This window comes from Hyperoodon ampullatus (assembly GCF_949752795.1).
Source record: "Hyperoodon ampullatus genome assembly, chromosome: 8".
Taxonomy (NCBI): domain Eukaryota; kingdom Metazoa; phylum Chordata; class Mammalia; order Artiodactyla; family Ziphiidae; genus Hyperoodon; species Hyperoodon ampullatus.
The window spans coordinates 26,361,026-26,371,136 of NC_136921.1; the positions used below are offsets into that span (position 1 = coordinate 26,361,026).

Here is a 10,111-nt window from a genome sequence, read left to right on the forward strand (position 1 = left end):
GTGCTGCATCCTGAAGATCGTCAAAGCTGGGCTTTGACGGACAGCAGAAAGAGGCACAATAAAAAAAAAAAAAAAAAAAAAGGAAAGCCTTTTAACTGAGAGCACTGCTTTGTTCTGCTTAGAACGTTAAGGTCAGTGCAGCTCATTCTGATTGTGGGGATCTTAATTTTTACTCAACCAATTTACTTGCAGCTGTCATTCTTTCCAATATTAAAAGTTCAGCTTTTCAAGCATGGGGAACTGGGGGATGGTTGTGTGGGGAATGAGAAGAGCTTGTTACAAACTAAAAACAGCAAAAACAAGTAAAATCTGGCTTGGCTCTCAAGTACAAAAAGTTATTTTCAAAGCCTATAAATTATGACATAGTGATTAACATGTAATTTAAATATATTTAAACAACAATTATATCACATTTCCAGCCCAGCTAATTGGCCTCACAGATGTTCCCTTGTAGCTGCATTGCCCTTCCAGGGAGATATGAATGAGGTGCTTTTTATCATGGAAAACAGAAAAAAAGCAAATGGAAAAAATGGAAACAGAAACATAAAAAGCAGCCAGTAACCCTAAAAACAATGAATACTAAAGGAGTTTTGTTTAGCTTTTTTTCCATTTTAATGCTGAAAACTAGAAAAAACATGAAGACACTCCTATTACTGTGATGGTCTCTGGCAGTGTGTCTAGATACAGAGTTGGCAGGTTGCTGACTGAAAGACTTGTCAAAGCAAGGACAGCAGATCCATTCTAATAAAGCATGGCTGCACTTCGTGTCTTGGAACAGACTAACTGCAAGATATCTAGTTATTTTTAATACAACACCTTTACAACTGAAGGCGGTCTAGCCCAGATAATGAATATAGATAATAAAGTATTTCCTGATGAAGAATGACTTGTGAGTTATTCTTTTGATCATTTATCTCTCAAGTTTTATGAAATGTTAAATGTGCAGCAGGCAGTGCTGTTTCTTCAGCCGTGATTCTAATCGAACATTACCCAGTATAGCAACTCTTGCAAAAGAAGAGGTCAAAGGAACACTGGTGATTATGAATATTTTGGAATACCTTGCCTTTTAATATCTAATCATGAAATTGAAATAAATTCACTCCAGCCTCACCTTACTCTTACCTTTTCTCCCAATAATCTCAGGTAATGTTTGATAGTACAATGTAAATTACAAAAGGCCACTGGACATGCCTCTCCTAGTGTATCATGGTATCTCAAGCATCTACTGTAATTCCTGTGGTTTCACTGTAGCAATTTAATAAATATTTGCTAAATGCTTGCCAAATAATCCAGGTTTAATGATAGGGTAAGGCCAAGGTTGTAATATGATAAAGTTCCAGCAGGCAGGTGTCATATTTTTGTACCAGCCCTCTATTTTACATACCACTGGACTATATGGAAAATTTATTTCTCAAATTTTATGAACAAATGAATTTTATTTTATGACACTCTAAAAGGTAGCAAAATGTACCTATATTTAAGGTGCTATGGAAGACAAGTAGGCATTTAAAAATGTTTCTTTGATGAGAAGCCTTGGCAATTTGATTGCTTGGCTTTAAACATTTGACTTAGCAGGTGTGAACATTTAAATTTCACATATTCTCTACATTTGTATAATAGTGCAGTGCTTAAAAAGTTCATCTATATATAATATCATACTTTATCTTCATTAAGAATAAGAGAGGGCTTCCCTGGTGGCGCAGTGGTTGAGAGTCCACCTGCCGATGCAAGGGACGCGGGTTTGTGCCCCGGTCTGGGAAGATCCCACATGCCACGGAGCGGCTGGGCCCGTGAGCCATGGCCGCTGAGCCTGCGCGTCAGGAGCCTGTGCTCCACTACGGGAGAGGCCACAACGGTGAGAGGCCCGCGTACCGCAAAAAAAATAAATAAATAAATAATAAGAGAGGCCAAGGATGAAAATGAGGGTCTGAGATATTTCACGATTGACCACATCACTTGTAATTGGAACTGGAGCTTGAATCTTCTAACATACCATACAACAATCTGTCTATCGTACAAAAGTATCTCCTATGCAGTGCATATTAAATATATCTAACGTTCCATGTCATAGTCTTCAATGTGTTGTTAGTTATGTTATTAGAGAAGAAAAGATATACGTATTTTCTATGCCATCATGTAAGTGACTCAGTTATGGGCAGAGTTTAAATGTAAATTCAGTGTAAGGGTTCAGAGCTTGTCCCTTGATTCGTCCAGCAGGCTAAGTTAATTAAGGAAAACTATATTATCTAGTTGTTATTAATTTGTATTAAACAGTTAATCTCCATGGGACCATGTTCTTAGATTAGTCTATGAATCTCTAAATTATAAAAACATTGATCTGGAATAAGATTTAGCTCTGTTTCATAGATGTTTCAAGATGTTGTCTTTCAGGTTTATTTTAGCCATCTCTGTTCAGTTAAATCCAGAAGGTAGAGAATGCAAAGATCATAAAATCAACTGTTTTTATTTGCATTATTCACTATTTCCAGTGCTAAGAAAAGTGCCTGGCACATACATAGACCATGGTTTCTCAAGAAATGTGTTTAATAAATGATTGATATTTTATATATATATATGTATGTATATATATATATATATGTATATATATATAATTTTTAGCTAGGAAACAGAGGTTGTGTTCATACATCCCCTGTACTTACCATAAGGAACGTTGTCCTTAATATTTTATCATATTTTTATATTGACTTTTATTTAACCCATAGGTTAGAGTTTTAAGCCATAAAACTGTCTTTTTTTAAAATTGCAATCTAATTTCAACTGATTCTAAATACATAAAGTTAATGTATGCAAAGCATGTTTCCAGTAAATAAAATGATTTTCCAAGATTTTCTGCTTTTTCTTCACTTAAAAAAAAAAAAAGACTGATGAGAAAATATTATGTACCTTTTTATAAAAGAGGCTAAGAAGTTGACCCTTTCCTGAAATGGTGAAAAATAAATGTAACTTGATAGCAAAAATTATTCCAGGCAAGTTGAAGTCCACCTCTATCTCCTTTTAGATAAGTTTCTTCTTATGAGAGGAAAGTTAATGCTGTGATATGTGGCAATTCCAGTCATTTAACATGTAACAAAGGAAAGTGTTCCTTATTTACAGCTGAAGTTAATTTTCTGCTTTTCCCTTTCTTCCAGAGTTAGAAGAAAACTTATTGTCAACTTAATTTTTAATCCATTTAAATTTTTACTTTTTCTATATAATTCTTCTTTATAGGGATTGAATTAAAATATTCAATATCCTCAGAAAATATAAATAAATTTGCTTGTCGTCAGAGTGCATAAAATTTTACTGTTTAGCAAACGTCACTGTTGTGCATGTTTTCCACTTTGGTTCATACAACTCATGTGGCTTTTCTTTTTTTTTTTTTCTGTTCTTTATTTTTTTTTCATTCATGTTACCTCTTATTACATCCATCATTCCATTTTTCTTTCCTATTAGAGTGAAATTGGACACAGCCCTCCTCCTGCCTACACCCCCATGTCAGGAGTAAGTATTTCACAATCAGCCTTCATCTTTTAGGATTTTTGGTCTTTGCTTATCATGTTTCCTCTCTTACCTCACCATAATTTCCTCATTTTGCCTTTGCCAACAGTGAGTTAAGAATTTACTGTGGATTGTGTACCTGCCTATGTAGATATGTTTTATCTCAGTAGATAATCCAGAGTTGAGATATCATGCATCAACTGTAGCTTTTTATTTTTATCTGAAGAATTTACCTGGGTTCATACATCATGCTTCTGGGTAAAGAGGTTATCTTTACTTCCATGATTATAGGTCTTGGGCTAAAACGTCAGAATCTCAGTGATGATTCTCTAGTTAGATACTAGAGACTCAGAGTCACAGTAACCACAGACTAGAAGGCAATAAGGAAACAACACCATTCAAACTGCAACCCTGTGCTTCTGTTTTTCTTTCTTTCTTTCTTTCTTTCTTTCTTTCTTTCTTTCTTTCTTTCTTTTTTTCTTTCTTTTTTTTTTTTTGTGATACACGGGCCTCTCACCGCCGCGGCCCCTCCAGCCGCGGAGCACAGGCTCTGGACACACAGGCTCAGTGGCCATGGCTCACAGGCCCAGCCGCTCTGAGGCATGTGGCATCCTTCCAGACCGGGGCACGAACCCATGTCTCCTGCATCAGCAGGTGGACTCTCAACCACTGCGCCACCAGGGAAGCCCTGTGCTTCTGTTCTTAATAGCAACTGCCTATAGTTAATGACATTGACATTTGTCTTGAAGATTAACTTTGAATTTTTACATTAAAAATAGGCAGTAGTGGGATAGGAACATGAAATACTTTTTATTAGACCATGTGTTAGGTGGTTAGTAAAATTAAAATATATATTTCCAAAATGTTTTCCCACAATTGATTTATTTTATAAGAAAAATTGGAATTTTAGGTGTTTGTAGTCTAATTCAAACTCATTGACTATTAGGGGGAAAAACTCAATTAAGAAACCTGACTTTGCTCTGAAAGACAAACTTCCATATTCTTTTGGTTATTAACATCCATATTTTTGACAGCTATTCCTAACAATACCTTTGGTCCAAATGTGTTTCTACTATTGACAGAACCAGTTTGTGTACCGAGATGGGGGTTTTGCTGCAGAACAAGGAGTGCCCATGCCCTATAGGGCCACCACCAGCACAATCCCAGAAGCCCCAGTTGCTCAGGGGGCTACTGCCGAGATTTTTGATGACTCCTGCTGTAACGGCACCTTACGCAAGTCCGTGACACCCCACGTCCAAGAGGACAGCAGCACGCAGAGGTACAGTGCTGACCCCACAGTGTTCGCCCCAGAACGGAGCCCACGAGGAGAGCTGGATGAAGAAGGTTACATGACCCCTATGCGAGACAAATCCAAACAAGGTACAAGCAGAATGTTCAGAAATGATTGCCACTTGACATTTGTCTCTATCGAAATAAGCATAGTATGGAAGAGAAATTGCCAAACTATCTGCCTATGTAAAATTTGTGACCCACCAAAGGCTTAGGCTGCTGCTATTCCTAGTAGGTTTTCTGAATCAAAAGCATCCACATCATCTAGGGGCTTTTTTAGAAACCAGAATCTCACGTCCCACTTGAATAGGAATCTGCATTTTAACAAGATCCCCAGGTGATTTTTATGCATAATCAAGCTTGAGAAGCACTGATCTAAACATATCTTTATTGGAATATTTGAATGAGGTAGCATATCACAAGATTTCAGAACCCTTGCTCCATTGGACTTATTGTGGAGATCATAAAGACTGATATTGTTGGTAAAAATGTCCAAAGCTTTCAATGGCACCAATAAAATACTTGATTGATGCATTAAAATGGTGTCATTTAAATGACCTAGTTTATTATAAGAAATTATGACTTCTTGTATGATACATTTCAAAAATTAAAGTTCTGACCCTGCATATGCTTATATGTATACCATCACATCTTGAAAATATTCATAGCTTGTGCCTTTACAAAGAACAGAAATAACTTTACAAAGTTAGTAGTAGAAGTGTTAAACACCCAAATCAGATAACATTTCAATTTTGAGAAAGCCTCTTTCCTTTTATGTTAACAGCATCAGAAAAAGAAGATGGATGATTGTTATTAAAAACTGGTGACTGTTTCTTAGAGTCTTCAGTGTCACAGTAAACTGTATTTTAAGACTCTGTATAAAGGCCCATTTTCTCACTTAATATGCAGTTATATTCACTTTTATAATATGCAATAAAGGGATGCCTAAATACATATTGTCAATAACCTATTAAAATATATCCACCTCTATATGTATGAAGGTATTACTGTAACAAAGAATTGGATGTTGACAGTAGCCCAATAGTGACACAAATGTAGGTTTTGAGAAGATTTGCCAGATGCCCCAAAAGTGAAATGCTCTCTGGGAAGATTCTCAACTCAACCATAAAATTATTCCTATCTACAGAACTACATGGCTATACAAATTTGCATCAGAACAATAGACAAGCAGATTGCTTTGAGAAAAGGTAACTTGAACCTTCTAAGAGAAAGGCAAGTCAGTCTGTGTAGACTCACTGTAGGCCATCCCCAGATTTTATTTCTGAGTACTAAGAGACCCACATTTATGTAGAACTCTAACCCAGTTCTCAGAGAGTAGAGAATTTTAGTATAGACATTCCTATACTTTCAATTAAGAAGTTTCAGGACTCTGATAAGAAAAATCCAATTCTGACTCCCTTATAGGTATTTTTCATATATTTTTCTTAAAATGACAGTAGCTTTGAGAACCATTCAAATTAAACTTATGATGAAGTGTAAAGTTCAGCCTACTCCTGTAGGGGCAATTGTGAAAACAGTGCAGTAGAACAAGATTATTCAACAGGAGTTAGGGAATTTGAATTCTAGTTCAACACAAATTATATCCTTCATACATCATTTAATCTCAATTTTCTGTCTATAATGCTGGAAGAATACACCCTGCACTTCCTTTTTCACAGGATAGTAAAAAGGGATGAAATAATAGTGCCTTGTAAATTATTGAACTGTAATCTGTGTATATGATGGTGGGATATTCATTACTGTCTTTTAACTTGCATGTGACGCTAAATAGTTAACTATATCCAGTAGGTCTATATCTAGGAAAAAATAACCCTGGGTTGATGAGATTTTTCTCTCTACATGTCGGGTTTAGTTAGTATAGGGGATAGAAAGTTTGTTTCAGAATGGTGTCATCTCAACAAACAGTTATGCCCTCTCCCTACCCAACACCAAAGTAGGAATAGCTAAAGTGTCATTTTTGTGCATATATTTAAAAAGAGGGTCTACTATATATGTGTATATCTGTCTATATATGTTCTATGCTATAAACATAGGAATAGAATTAAACATTTGAAGAGCAGCATTAATTAGCAGTAAATTTTAAAATTCTAGCCCAGTACCTATTCTAGCCCAATACCTATTTATTAGACTGAATCATGCAAAATAACTGCTATATGACTGGTATCAACCTACAAAATAGCAATTTCATATGATTCAAACTAATAGTTTGCTATTTTATGATTATGATTAGCCATTGAAAATAAATGTTACAATTATATTTATTGTTAAGCATATGTTTTGTCAAGCAAGTTAATATAGAGGCATGTTAGATGTCTATATGATTTGATTAGTTGAGTCTTTTCCTTAGATGTTTTCTTTCCTGTGTGTAAATCTTTCTGAGGGAACATCTGTAATCAAATCCTTGTTACTTATGCAGACATTCTAAGCAAATTATGTAGACTAAAAACTACTTTTATTTCACTTCATCCATTTATCTTGACATGGAGTTAATCTGTAGATATTTTGATCTTCCAGAATTCTTTAAAAATTCTCATTTCTCCATATTTAAAAGCTATTTAACCTTGATAGGTTTTCTTATCTTCCAACATAAATTACCAACTTTTAGAAAATAGAAGCATTTAAACAACTGGCCCCATAAGTAGGAGAGACAAATGTAAGCAGAAGGAAAGAAGAACAATCTAGGGGACAGGGACTCTGACCCGGGTCTTGTTGGTGCCTTGTTTTGTCACTAACATTTTTTACCCACTTACTCCTCTTTCATATGATAGTAGTAATTAACAAAAAAAATTTTGTGAAAATTCCTGAAATATGTGGCTTTATTGTCCTGGAAAAAGAATCTAACCATTCTGTATAACCATGGTCTGATTAACATTTTCCAGAAAGTAGTTGTTAACTGATACTTTTGTATTACATCAGAATACCTGAACCCTGTGGAGGAGAACCCTTTTGTCTCTCGGAGGAAAAATGGAGACCTTCAAGCTTTGGATAATCCCGAATATCACAGTGCTTCCCATGGTCCACCCAAGGCAGAGGATGAGTATGTGAATGAGCCACTGTACCTCAACACCTTTGCCAACACCTTGGTGAACACTGAATACCTGAAGAACAAAGTACTGTCTGTGCCAGAGAAGGCCAAGAAAGCATTCGACAACCCTGACTACTGGAACCACAGCCTGCCACCTCGGAGCACCCTTCAGCACCCAGACTACCTGCAGGAGTACAGCACAAAATATTTTTATAAACAAAATGGAAGGATCCGGCCTATTGTGGCAGAGAATCCTGAATACCTCTCTGAGTTCTCGCTGAAGCCAGGCACTGTGCTGCCTCCTCCACCCTACAGACACCGGAATACTGTGGTCTAAGCTCTGCAGTGGTTTTCAGGTGGAGAGAGACGCCCGCTCCAATTTCCCCACCGCCTCTCTTTCTCTTGTGGTCTTCCCTCTGCTCTCAAGGCCAGTAGTTTTGACACTTCCCAGTGGAAGATATCAAGATGCAATGATAGTTATGTGTTTATTTAACTTGAACATTAGAAGGAAGGACTGAAAGAGAAAGACAGGAGGAACCACACTGTTTCTTCATTTCTCTGCATGGGTTGGTCAGGAGACTGGAACAGCTAGAGAAGGACCAACAAATATGAGGCAATACTGCCTGCTGTCAAACTAGTTCCCAACATTTTTTTTACATTTTTTTCTTTGCCTCCCTTCCTTCCTTCCTTCCTTCCTTCCTTCCTTCCTTCTGTCCTTCCTTCCTTCATTCCTTCCTGTATTTCAATGCACATGCTTGAAAGACCCAAGCTGCAGGAACCGATGTGTACATTTTCAGCATCCCTGGAAATCCTAATGATGTTTCCAGAATAACAAAATGATAACCATTTTTATAATGTATGATAGTAACTAAGATTGAAAATCCAATCTCTTTCTCAGACAGTTTCAATCTTTACAAGCAAGAATGGCCAACTCAGCTTTCACAAGTTGTAAATCTTCATCAAAGTTATAACTAGTAATTATGTTTGGAGAGCTTTTTTGTTTTTTTCATTTTGTTTTGCTTTGATCTGTCTCTTCATATTACTTTCTCCCCTCTTATCAGCTTTAATTTATAATTGCAAACATTTTTACATCAAACCTTCTTAGGTGTTGCTATAAATTGAAAGAATTGTAAAAAGAAATATTTTAATATGGTGAAATGGCCACTATTTTAAATATGCAGTCTTTAAAATTAGAAGTGGAGGCCAAGATATTAGTCAAATGTAACATCAAATCTTACTTTTGTGTTTTACACTATTGAATATGTATCCCCCCCCCAATCCTTTACATTCTTCAACATTTTCTTCCCCTCTATGAATGACAGTACTTGATAGGCAGTTGGTAATGTTAAGAGTAGAAGGGAAGCTAAGAGACAGTTCTGTGTGGTTCATGAAAACTACTGACACTTTCAGGGGTGGTCCAATGGGGAATCCATTGAACTGGAAGAAACACACTGGATTGGGTATGTCTACTTGGCAGATACTCAGAAATGTAGTTTGCACTTAAGCTATAATTTTATCTGTTCTCTTTCTGAACTCCATTTTGGATTTTGAATGAAGCAATATGGAAGCAACCAGCAAAATAATTCATTTAAGTACTTTTTTTTAAAAAAAAAAAGAGCTAAGATAAAGAAAGACTCTGGAAATGCCAAACCAAGCAAATTAGGACTTTGACACTTTGGGATTACGGTGAGAGGGTCAGCACATGATCAACATATGATATCACATTTCCTAAACAAGGAAATTTGTCCAGTTTGTATACTCCACTTGAAGGAATGCAAGTAAGGATTGGCTTGAATTCCATGGAATTTCTAGTATGAGACTCTATATTAAGTGGAAGGTAACTCTTTGCACATAAAATGGTATAATAAAAAGAAATACAAACATTCACTGCTTATAGATAGGTTCTTGGGTCAAAAGTTGTAAATAAATGTGAAAAAACTTCTCATGTAATTATTTTAATATCCAACATACTACTCTTTTGATACTTTATATAATAACTCTTTTTCTTCAAACACAGCATCCTAGTTCTAGAGCCACCTTTCTTGTGTATCACTTTAAAGAATACCTATAGAGTTAAGATGAGCAATGGGAACAAATGGTAGGAATGAGTTTTCAGGAAAAGGGGGCCTCAGGTCAGTAATTAGAAAAATTGAATAGAAATCTCTCTCTTTTAGGAAAATCTGGCCCAATTCATTTGGAACTTTTAAAAAAATATTTCTTTCCAATGTTAAAGTATTGGATAAAATTTGAATGTATAGCCTAATTGAAAGCAATTAG

General features: G+C 35.9%; 1 protein-coding gene across 2 annotated transcripts in view; it reads left to right on the plus strand.

The window, feature by feature from the left end:
• ERBB4 (erb-b2 receptor tyrosine kinase 4) overlaps nucleotides 1-8,171 on the plus strand; it is a gene marked incomplete at both ends in the record, with an annotated part of 1,160,630 nt that extends 1,152,459 nt beyond the window's left edge. Inside the window, 3 exons of one of the 2 annotated variants that reach the window (XM_079710036.1) lie at nucleotides 3,454-3,501; nucleotides 4,581-4,878; nucleotides 7,726-8,171. In XM_079710036.1, the coding sequence (XP_079566162.1) occupies nucleotides 3,454-3,501; nucleotides 4,581-4,878; nucleotides 7,726-8,171 (792 nt within the window). The remainder of the gene's footprint in view (nucleotides 1-3,453; nucleotides 3,502-4,580; nucleotides 4,879-7,725) is intronic. The other variant, XM_079710037.1, reaches the window with a different exon arrangement.
• Between the last annotated feature and the right edge of the window lie 1,940 nt (nucleotides 8,172-10,111).